Genomic DNA, 12,612 nt, shown 5'->3' on the forward strand with positions numbered 1-12,612 from the left:
GGAATAATATTAACTAAAAATACAGAGATTTCCAATATAAATTTAGAATGTCCTGTTTGATGAAAATTAAAATAAAATCTTCCTTTCATGAAGTAAGGAGAAAGTTATTGCATTATACTTATTAGTTGTATGATCATTTCCTTTTTTGTTGTCCTGATCTATTGTTTGTATACAAAGTACTGGAATTAGCTATGATGTTAAACAAAGAAAATCGTGGTGTCAGTCTGAGGATATGTTTCACCCTGATTCCAGCCAGACAGCTGCACGTGAGAAAAACCTGCCATGTTACTGGCAGAAATTAAACTGCATTTTGTTGGTTTCTCACTCTGAGTGCTGAGCTGGTGCTAAAACTAAAAGGTATTCCCAATGACAGGGATGCTCCTTCCTCAGAGGTGAAGAGTACAGGGGATGGAGCATATATAGACTATGCTGCTGTCTGGGCATCTACACTCTTTGGCAGACAGTGTATTTTCATCTCTTAAACTGTTTCTGCTGACCCAGTCCACAAACAATGAATTTGCTGAAAATGACTACCAATAAATCAGTAAGACTTAAATAATGCTCACTCTAACAGCAGACAGGGAGCACTTGTGTTGACAACTCTTGTTACTTATTTAATTCATAATAATAATATGGAACCCTAGTGAGAGACTCTGATTAAGCTGTCTTTTAAATTTCCTACAACTTCTATTTAAAACACACATTAAAAAAGCATTGTAAAAAAAGTCAGTGTGAGCTTAATGATTCCATTAGAAGTCCAGGTTTCTAGTGACAGAAAACTGGCCTTGCCACTGCCTGTTTTAAGCTATGAGTAGTCAAGAGTAAATATCTGTTCTAAAATATAGATGTCTGCAGAGCACAATAGAGTTATGGCAGCAGTTTTAAGTGTTAATATTAGGCAAAAAACTAGGAGTAGTTAAAATAATGCCCACTGAAATCAATGGCAGGTTCAGTAAATGCTGGAATAATTGGGTGTGTTAATATCAAATCATATTCCACCAATTCTTGTGAAGATCATACTGTCATTATTACAGCATTTCTACCTTTTTAGGTCTGTTTGAAGTCATCAAAACCTACCTCACAGAAAATTTGCCTTACAGCACTTTCAAAACACTGTCAAGTTGAACTTACCAACTGAGAAGAAGTGCTGAAAACGTGGGGTTTTTTTGTTTGTTTGTTTTTAAATCACCCTTTATCAAATGTGAAAAACCAAAATTACTCAGCCCATGTTAGGCAATCTCTTTTGGAGCAACGTAGGAAGTTTCATACCTGTTCCTTTGAAGAAAGGAGAATTCTGCATAAATGTGAAGATGTGGCTGTTTTATGGCAGCTCCTCAGCCATAACGGCTTTTATAACTGTTGGAAGAATTTAAATGCAATTAGTCCTTAATGTGTTCACTTGTTGTCTTAGAGTAAAAGAAAGTGATCTTTTTAGAGGCTTAAAAAAAAAAAAAAAGAAAAAAGAAAAACCATAAAAAATAAATCCAATGATCCAGCTCTGGAAACTTTCAGATAAAAAAAACTCCACTGATTTTAATAAATGCATTGGCTGATTCTCATACTAATGAGGTCTGATGAAGCATTCTTCAAATGTAAATATTTCCACTAAAATATCTGAAAAGTGCATAATGGATTCAAGTATATTTGGAAGGAAATATTTAGGTATTTTCTTATGACAAAAACAGTAAATGGTTTTGTTGGTAGTCTGCAGGGGTTGGTTCAGTTTACTTTGATTCTGCTCTCTCCTACCAAAGATGCTGAAATTGGCTGGTTGACTAGGATTGTTGTACAGTAATTCACCATGGATGAAGAACAGTAAATAAAGATCTTTTTTACACAGTCAGAATGCTGATTTGGAATTGTCATTCTCCCCTTACATTCTATGAAATAAACTGATTGCATGCCTGTGGGGCAGAAAGAAAGAGAAGAGGGGAAAATACAGATGTGTTGTTTCCCGCCCCAGGAACTTCTCCCCAAGCTTTATAGAGTATTAGATTTTAAACTATCTTTGTGGATCATGTCTGCTTTCTAAAGACTTTCTTGAGTAACTGCAACTAAACTTGCATGTTGCAAGCGCAATCTACATATTGAAATGTTGATACCTTCTTTTCCATAGTGCCTTATCACTTGATTGTTAATAGTTACAACAAAGATGACTGTGAACTAAGTGATTTCCTGTACAGTACAGCAAATTAAAAAAAAAATAGAATTCAAAAGACTATTTGATTGATACACTGTTTTTAACTAACCTAAGATGATGAAGGCAAACTGAGATGAAGAATAAGATTCAAGACCAAACTGTCAGTGGCCATGTCTAATACCATGGTGAGAATGGCTCTTATCTGTTAAAATTGGTGGATCTGGCAAAAAAAAAATAATAAAAAAAATTGAAGCAAAGGCTCCCCAAAATCCTATCCAACAATCTGTCAGTGCTCCCCGGAGCACTGGGAGTTTCTGGTAGTTTCTGTCCCTCCACTAGAACTCACACTGTAAAGAGACAGTTTCTGCTCAGCACTGAGATCAGTGCAGGAGCTTTGCTTCCTGGACTTCAAAGGCAAAATCCTAGTTGTACGAAAGAAGACTGGGTTTGTTATCAATCTTACCAGGTAAATAAACTACTCCAAATGCCTTTTGGTCAGACCCACTGTTCGAACGGGTGTATAACACCACACAGGCAGTATTTGATCTGTGTTTTCTTTCAGTCCACTAATGTTGGAAAATACCTCATTGTTAAGTGAAAAATTCTGAGTGCTTGAAAGTATAAATGTACAGCAGGGAAAACTAACTTGATATCATAATCAATTACTTAAATAAGGTGATTCCCTTAGACTAGGAGCCTAATTATAATTTATCAAAAAGTCAAATTTGTCTGGAATTGAATTGAAATGAGAACATTTTGCTAGCATGTCCAAAATAATATATACATATAACCTCTGAAGATGTCATTTTAATATCCTAAGGAGCTAAATGCCTTAGTGGTCTCCCAATGCTACAGCTCTCTCTAAACTTGACCTCAAGTAGTGATGTACAACCTAATTATGCATGTTGATACCCTACTGACATATGTGGCTGTGGTGTATGTACTCTAGCCAGGCACTTAGTATGGTAATGACTCTGATCCCACAACTGTAAATTTACTGAGAGAACTTCTCAGTCAGCACAAGGAGGCAAAGTCAGGTCCAAAATACTTTTGTCTTGTCTTAAAAAAAAAAAAAAATAAAAAGAGGAAGAAAATTCTGCCAGCATTGGCTTTCACAATCTCTTCAGATATATATTTACCATATTAAACATTCATAATAAATATGTGAAGCAAACAAAGCTACACTTGCCCTGGCACTATTTTAGTTCCAGAAAGATGCCTACTAGATCTTTCAAGGTTAAGAAAACAATAAAAGAATGCCCATTTACTCTTTTTTTTTTTACTTTTGTGTCTTGCATTCATTATTGTTAAAAAAAAAAAAAAGTAAAAAAAAAAGTGTTCTTGATTTGAAATTGGCTACACAAAAGAACAAAAACATAGAGAACAAAGCAGAAAATACCATCTGAGGATCGTGATTGCATCTTGCACTTTGGGTGCATGGTCTGTCTCTAAACTCTGACTCATCTGTCACCAGCAGGCTCTAAGGTGATAATCACCCACACAGAGCTATTTGCACATCATGTCTATCCTATCCTGTATCTAATTATACCCTTTATAACAAACTGCTTAGCATAATTAGTGGAGTTATGCTTTACAGGAAAAAAGATAGACGCTACAGTTCAGAAGATTCAACGTTTTGAGGGTATACATGTACAGATTAGTAACTTCCAGGATTTGGTAACAATGATGAAGATTTTGATGCATTGCTCTATGTAAAGTTGTACGGTCATTATTTTAGCAAGTAAAATAATGTAGCCCTCAGAATATTTACATACTGTATGGAAGCATTGCTTAAAATTATGAAATGGTTTTGGGACTCATTAATTGCTAACACTTTCACCAGTATTTTTCCAGACATGGCTGAAAAATGCTGAAAGGGCCAACATTGGAATCAAGAATGCTGGAAATGATCAGAGAACCTGACAGACAACAGCAGGTACAAATGACCTTAATGGGAAAGCTCTGAATTTTTATTTTTGCCTTCTAGATGATCAGAAAGGATGTTTACTTAATGACCACTCCTTCTTTATATTCAGATTTTAATGATGAGCTGCTTTAATACAAGATCCTTTTAGGTAAAAAAGGAATAGAGAATGACACATATATGTGCACACAGGCAAGTATTTTTCTTTGCTCGCCTTCATTGCAGTCTTAAAAGTGCAAAGTGACCATCATTTGCAATGGCATCTTCTTTGTATGCTGGCAGTTTAGTCTTCACACCCTCCCCCCCCAAACCCTATCCTCCTTATATGTGAAGAAAAGCTCGAATCACACAAACTCCAGTACCCACTCCCATTAGTGTTTGCTGACAGGCAAAATAAAATCTGAATTGTATCTCCTTAGAGTAACTTCCTGTCCCCAGATGGGGAAAATCTCTGCTGATGTGAAGAGAAACATTGTATTAGCATAGACAAAAGAAGAAATCATGCAGAATCCATTAAAGCAGTGATAGCTAATTAATCTTGTTTGGTTTTATGTGTTAATTGTACTTATGTTAAATTCTCTTAGAGACCAGGATAAATTTATGGATTCTGTCCTTGTTTAACAATAATTCTGCCATTTCTATCTTACAGGAGAGATGTTCAGAACATTGTGCAAGTAGAGCTACTTCCCCCCTGAGCTACTGAAGAAAAAACACATGGAAAATGCAAACAAAAACCCAAACAGAGTATCAGTATTTACTCGTGCTTATAAAGAGATGCTCATACTTCATCCTTTCCGGGTAGGCAAAGAAATGTATTGAACTCTACCACGTATTATTACAAGACATTTACAGCAGGAACAAGACATTTATTGCAGAAACTCTTGTATTCCCTATGGAATGGTAGACAGAATCTTCTCCATTTGTAACAGATAAACTGTACTGATCACCCCAGTGTAAAATACAAAGAGGTCAACAATGCATCCTTTCAGGTCACCATTGTTTAAGAGGTATTTGAGTTTCCCTATTAAGTTTTTAAAGGCCAACATCTGCTGATGCTCAGAAATGGAAGATGTGGTGATGTAGGCTGTATGGAGTGTGAAGTGAGAACACAACCATATAGTCCATGCAACACAGTACTCTAAGAAACTATAGCACAGCCAAACTCCAAAGAGCTATTTTCCCATTCATCCCATTTCTGTTCTTGAATATTCCTGAGTACAGTGGCATAAACCTCTTTTATTTACTTGATTTTTTTCTGTGTTATAAAATACATATATAAATATAAGTGTTGGAAAATAGAATATCACCATGCAATTGTGCAAATGCCCAAGAAGATACTACAGCTGAAAAATTACATTTTTAAGTATGAAGGCTTTCCTTTGTCATTGTCATTGGTGCTGTTTCACTGTTCAAAGCTGCAAAACAGATGCCATGGTGTTCATCTGCTGCTCTCATTTGCAAGGCAGCTAGTTTTGATGGCATTTAACTCGCTGTCGAGAGCTTAACAAATCAGTGCCATTCATGAGCTTAAGTAAACTGAGCTGATTTATAAATTGACAGACCTGATGCTGCATCATAAGAAGCAAAACAGTTTTACCCAAATTATTAGAAGCTTTTCAGCTGGATATCAGAGATGGCAAATTGCATTTCACTACTGTGGTATTTTATCATTGTGATAGTCCCACATCATCCAAGTTGTCTAAAGACACTGCAAAGCTGAGGCTGTGGGGAGTATTCCTCCAGTCAGCTGCAGCAGGATTTCATTTCTACCTCCCTGCTTTATTTGTAATCAGCTACTGTGCCATGACTGTGTGCACTTTTTCAGCTATAGGACTCATCTAAGACTCACAGCTGAGCTACTGTGCACTTAGTCCCTTCAAGTGCTTTAATTAATCATCTGTTTCATTGATATAGTATTTCTTTACATAACCATGTTAGGGTTTTGTTAAGAGTTTAAATGTAATATTTTGGTGGTGAAATTGCACGCAGGAAAGCAGTGTTTTGTGAAGCAGTATTATTCTGTTTATTCTGTGGAGCAAAGCCTAGTTCAAAGGCTACTGGAGTTAAGGCAAAGATTCCAGCAGATACACTGCATTTGCTAAGCTACTTCATCAAATCAAAGCTCTTCCATTTTCTCTTCAGATGCACACATGCATGAAAATTAGTGGTCCTGTACTTTTATGTTATGAGCCAACAAGCTTGCTTGTTTGTTTGTTGGTCTGTTCCTCTGTACCCCAAAGATACTCAACAAATATTTTCTATGACACAGTGACTTCTTAATTCAGTTTCATAGCACTCAGCTTTCATCTGCTGATCAGAATTGATCAGAAAATCTGCGGCTGAAGGCAGACGTGTTGTCAAGAGCAACATTCTCTCTGACCCCGTAATACGGTTACATATTAACACCACAGAGGAAGGCTGCTACATAGCCCCTGCACTATAGAGCATAGTTTCAGGGAAACATTTTCTACAACAGAAAGGGATGGTGGGAAATTAGATCCAAGAAGTTGAATGACAATGCAAAACAATACTAGTTTTATTACTTACTACCAATACTGGAAATACTGGGTATACCTGCAGAGAAAGAAAAAAACAAAGTAGTTAGCTGTTTGCTGTAGTTGGCTGAGCTATTACATCTAAAATTCTGCAGACAATTTTCTCTTTATTTTCAGAATATTCTATCAATACACAGTTAAACCCAAGCAACTGCCAGTGCGCACCCAGCCCTTTATAAATGTAGAGGCTTTAGATTTTTCAGTACGAGGCTGCAGGGACCACTAAAATGTCTTGACAGATGGGTATTTCTGGGACCTACACCAGCTCTCTGAACTTCATGAGTTTGTTCAGCACAGTTTTGCATTTCAGCTAACCAGCCATTAGGTTTAATGCTCTAGATAAAAATATCACTCATGCATGTATTATGCAGAACTAGGAGAATAATTTAACCAAAGGATAGAGGCATCGCTAACTGCTTTGGCCAGCTGCTTAAATCAGTTGATGCCTTCTGTTGCATTAACTGTACATAATTGTTTTTTTCCTCTTTCACCTGACAGTTATCTAAATTAAGCTATGGAAAAAAAAATAATATAATTGAGCCTAACAATCTAATGCATTAGATTGGTCATATTGACTAAGCCTCTCATTGATTTATTTTTTCCTTCTTCTTTCTTTTTTTTTTTTTTTTCTTCCCCTCCTTGCATTCATTAAAATTCCTAACCTGAATTAATGCAATGAAATCATTCCAGAGGCAGGTGAGATTTACCAGAATAGATGAGGCTGCTGAGGAGTAAAACTCCTCTGCTAGATTAGCAATGTGAGATCTAATGTTGTAGGATATGCAGTACCAACATGCAGTTTGCTGTCAGGTCTGCCCTGAAAGGTGTGTAGCATGAAAATAGGGATGTGAAATCTTTCCTGAAATGCCATCTTCTTTAGATTAAATAGCATTGCTAATGGCACTATTGCTGTTCTCTTGGGTTAAAATCTCAAACTGAAGATCAGTATTTAAATGCTGGATATTTGCATGCTTTCAGTTAAATACAGTTTGCCTTTTATAAGTTTTATTGACTTTTGACGGCATGCGTTTTACTGCAGAAATCTGTTTCTCCATTAAACATCTGCTATACTTTTTTCAACATCTATCTTGAAGTTCTGTCTTACTCAGAGATAGCACTGACCTCATTCTGCAATTAAGCAAACTGGAGCAAAGGAATATCATGGGGATAAATGGTATTCACTGTAAGCAAGGTTGTAGAGCCAAGTGGGGAACATTTCTAACTCCTGCCATGACGAAGACAATTCTGAAGTAATTGCATTTGCAGAATGGCAAACCATGAACAGATCTTTTGTCTTTCACCACATCAGCTCTGGGGCAGAACTGCAGCTCTTTGGTTTCATACTCTGTGGAATCTGTGATCTGGCAGAGCACTGGGCACTGCACTGGAGACAGCACCTGCTCCTAGTCATGCCCCACACTCAGGTGTGGTTACTTCTGCTGAGATTAACATGCATTTCCTAGAATTTTAAAATCATGAGGTACTAAAAGCTAAGTAAAAAGACTGTCATGGCAGAACAATGCTGTCTTAGTTGTAAAAGTAGAAAAAAAGGTGGTGTTTGTTGTTTTTTCCCCCTCAGGATAACACAAGAGAACTTCTATCCATTTGTCTAAAATGTCAAAAAATTTAAAAATACCTTTCTATTAAAAAAAAATTTTCCCTGAAGTTTCAATAGCAGCTTGTTTACATTTTTGTAAGTCAGTGTAGCTGTTTTAAATTAGGAGGATTGATTTTCCTCTATACACTGACAGAAGCTGCACAAGTACTAGATTAAATACAGGTACTGTGTTCTCACACTTGCACTGCAAAGTGGTATTAGTATTTCCTCTGGGTATACTCCCCCACCTCAATCCTCCCTCTCTCCTACATACACATACAAATATCCTTTCCTTTCTCTCCTGAACAGATTGTGGCAAAGGGAGAGGTTTTCTTGCAAGTCTGTTCTCATTTTACTGTATTTCAAAATTTTCAATGAATTCATAGTGATAAATGCTTCCTGGGCTAAGAATAATGAAAACAAGACACCTGCTAGCCTGAAAGGCTCTGTATTAACCTTGCAAAGGTGTCTTCAGGTTCTGTTTAAAAACCTCTTCTGCTATTTCCATACAGAATTTCTGGGTTGCCTTGATCTTCTGTAACTAGCTTGATTTTTGTAATACCAGGTGTGCCTCTGTGTGGTGCTTGGCCTTGATAGTGCACTGCTTTATGCCCTTTCTGCTAAAGAGAGTGAGAATGGCACTTCTAAGTTTGTCTGGAAAAGAGCTGGTTCTATAAGGCTATGAAGCAGGATCTATTAACACTCTGTGAAAACTGCACATATGATGGTAAAATTATTCTTAGTATGAGTGGTTTTGTGAGATCTGGAGTTACATATTGAGGCTAGCTCTTGAATTCAGCAGAGCTGTATTTGGTGCAGGTCCTTAGGTAACAAGGCACAGGAGGAGTGATTCTGCCTATCCCCCTCTCTGAATGTGGGCTTATGGGCTTGACCACAATGCTTCTTCTGTGCCACCAGTGCCAGGGACACAACAGGCTGTGGGGAGCTGTCCCACCACTGCTGGATGTAAACTGGGATGTTATGTGACATGGACCGTCTCCAGCCAGCTTTCTGTTGAAATCTGTGAATACTCTGCAGCAATGAAATGTGAACAGGTTGGAGAGAGATGAAGAATAAGGCCCATCACTGCCCTTGATGCACAATTCTATTCATCTAGACATAAAGAGTAAATAAAACCAAGTGATTGCCTTTAGGTGTGTGAAGTTGTTCAACCAAAGGAATGTTCAATCAAAATTATCATCCAGTTGAAATCACTGGGATGGTTATTGATGGTAATAGTTTTGTAGTGAGGAAACAGCAAGTAAAGTGAAGTTTAGAGGTAGCTACTGCCCTTGAGGCTGCAAACATTGCAGAAGAAAGACTCTAATACTATTTATTATTTTTTACTTGACTTGAGTGCAGTGGTTTGGTAGATTTGCTGTTCATTGTAAGTACATCTAAATATACTTGCATTACTTGAGAGAAAAAAAAATCCGGTGTTTTCCTTTTATATTATCTTCTGCATCTGCCCTGTAATTTTCTTGTTTCCCCTTTCTCCAGAAGTCTGTTGTTTTAGCTATTAGCTACCATGGAGCTGACTACTGTGAATGAATCAAAAAGTAAATCAGATGCTGGCAAAGAAAGCAAGTTTCTGATTTCTTACACAGTTTGTGTCAGTGTAAAATCCACAACACAAATGAAGAGCATCAGGCTTTCAGTGAGAAGGGCCACACTGCTGCTTGCACTCTCAGAGCAGGTCATGGCCTGAAGTCCCTCGTATCACCTCCATCCTCAACGCTTGTGTGTGCTTCCTGCCAGCTGTACAACTAATGCAGCCATTCCTAGGCAGGGAGTACACGTAGGATGAACAAATTACTCTGTCATCTCATTCTTGGCTACCATCTTTCCCATTGGCTTCTCTGCCTTGTCTCCATCACAGGTTGAACATGCACCTGCCCTATGACAGACAGGCAGGGACAGACTCCTGCTGCTATTGAAATACTACATCCAGCTTGCTCACTTTCAGGGAAAAAGTGTCACCAAGAGCTCAGGTGAGGTAAACACAGTCCAGAGACTCCCCATTGGGAAAGCATGGCAGGATATGATAGTAAATAATGCAGTGCAAGTTTGGAATCATATTAATTGCTGATCAAAGCTGTGTGAGTGCTTTTCTGACAAAAGAGACATGCTTGTAATTGCACTTTATACCACATGCTTTAACTCCTAAGCAGGAACAATATAGAGAGCTTTCCACAGCAAAGAGCCAGAGCAGGACCATTAATGCACATCTGATCATTTGCTAAAATATCTGTGCTGCAGCATGACAGCACTCCCTGCAGTGAGTCCTTTTTCCCATTGCAGCTCCTCCACTGAGGCATGATTGCGGTATCAGACACTCAGCATCAATCTCAGAGACTCAGAATTCTCCAGTAATTTAACACCCTAAGAAGCCAGAGGAACCTAGTATCTTGCAATCCCTCAAAGCAAGTGATCATTATGATCACAGGAATCAACTTTTCCTGTATTGCCAAACCTGTGTTCAGCCAAAGGACCATACCTCTTAGGAAACTCCTGCTACTGTTAATTTTGCAGCTGCTTGCTCTGTGAAGATTGATTGATTTTTTATATCTTTTTTTTTTTTAATTGCCAGAAAATAAAGCATTGCTTGGATGAAGTTTGTTATCTTCCACCTCTGCTTTCCCAACCAGCATGATACAAATAAATGGGACAGAGAAAATACTTAGTTACTTTTAAATTTAGGCTTTTCCTCATGATGTTTTAGTGGCTCCAAACCAAAATTGAAATCTCTTTGTCTAGAAAACTCCCAGTGAGATCAAAGGATTTCTTTTCCCCAAGTAATTGTAATTTAATGGTAGATACTAGAAACTTCAAAAAGCCCAAGACCCAGAATACATTTAGAATTTTAAGTATCTTCAGGCACTTTCTCTTCCCATACTAGTGCTTAAGGACTAAAACCCTCTTTCATTGCTCCTCTTCACTGCATATGGCAAAAGTGAAGTGGTTTGAAACCAGTGAGGGATGAAGCAACTCATTTCCCAGAAACAGATGCCACCATAACCAGCACAAATGATGAACTCAGCAGGGTCACACAAGGGCAGTAGAGTGCTGAAGGATAATTTTTCATTTTTTAAAAAGAACAGCACACATGTAGTGTTTTGAAAAACTAAACCCATAACAACATGTTATTTGCAGTGCATTATTTATTAGGTATGTACCTGCAAAGTTTTGCTGGCCATTGCCCTGATTGCCTAATTGGAGGCAAGCTGGTTTATCGTTTGGAGATTTCTCTGACACTTCTGTGTTCCTGAATGCTCTGGATATACTACAGTTCTTCTCCCTCTCCCCCAGGTTTCCCAGCTTTTTTTGTGGCATCTTCTTGTGGTTTAACATCTTCTGTGAGCTTCATGAGCCAAAAATAATATGTAATATAAACCATGGACAATAAGAAGCTTTGCTCTTTTCTAACTTGTGATTGTACTCATATTCTTTTTTTTTTTCTATGGAAGATGATTTCAAAATCATCCAGAAGCAACCTTTTGCATGTTAAGCATTAATATCCCATTCTTTCAAACTGAGATCATGTGAGCTTGCCTCCTTTACCTCTATCATGATATAGGAACTGGAAAGCTCCTTTCAGTTGTTTGGGAGAATGGGGCCCTTAGGAAATGGGACACTGCCTGCTTTATGAGTCTGCTTTGACAGGAGAGCAGGAAGTGTGACCTTTCCAGTTACAGGCTCTAATGCTACTTGCATTCCTGAACAGAAAGCTTGCCATCATATGACTTCTTGGCCAACTTCATTTACCCCAGACCCTCAAGCTGGCTTTCTGTCAGCAAATATTAATGGGGAAAACTCCAAACACAGATCAGTGCAATACACGAAGAGCCATATTGTTTGCCAGGAACTGTTTCTGTGACAGCTGTACTGCAGTGATGCCTCATGTGTCTTTTCCCATTCTGGGAGGATTAAGGCTGTGCTGCTGAGATGGAGGCTGTACTATCAGAGGGTGACCCACTGCAGGAGACAGTCAGTAAACTGATTGAGACTACCTGCCTAACTGTTGACTGAAAGGAACCAGCAATGTTCCCTGTGTTCTGGTCAATCCTCCGTTTAATGTTGAACTATGAATTAGGAAAGTCAGGTAACAGCTGGGAAGTGTGTTTTGTTGAACATCAAGCACTTCTGGTAGAGGTTGTTGGTTGTGGAGGAGCTCACAAAAAATGAGCAGGCTTTGATGGATGGCAGCCTAGCACGGTCTTAGACAGCTCTGTCTGATGGAGCAAAGAACAGAAGTGCCAAAGATGATCTAAACAACAGGAGGAAGAAAAGGGCTAGTGCTGTCAGACACATATGACTGCTTAGGAGAAAAGCTATCGTGTAATACCAAGTACAGAGAAATTCAATAAGTTCACTTTGAGTGTCAAAACATATTGCA

At 38.1% G+C, this 12,612-nt stretch overlaps 1 protein-coding gene across 11 annotated transcripts in view; it reads right to left on the reverse strand.

The window, feature by feature from the left end:
- The window catches only part of NTNG1 (netrin G1), a 168,804-nt gene that overhangs the window by 45,646 nt on the left and 110,546 nt on the right, over nucleotides 1–12,612 (reverse strand). For all 11 annotated transcript variants that reach the window (XM_068140978.1, XM_068140983.1, XM_068140981.1 and 8 more), the window contains exon 5: nucleotides 6,612–6,638. In XM_068140978.1, coding sequence (XP_067997079.1) covers nucleotides 6,612–6,638 — 27 coding nt within the window. The remainder of the gene's footprint in view (nucleotides 1–6,611; nucleotides 6,639–12,612) is intronic.

This window comes from Melanerpes formicivorus, unplaced genomic scaffold (assembly GCF_026170545.1).
Source record: "Melanerpes formicivorus ecotype bairdi unplaced genomic scaffold, bMelFor1.0.p_v2 SCAF_7, whole genome shotgun sequence".
In the NCBI taxonomy this organism is placed as follows: Eukaryota; Metazoa; Chordata; class Aves; order Piciformes; family Picidae; genus Melanerpes; species Melanerpes formicivorus.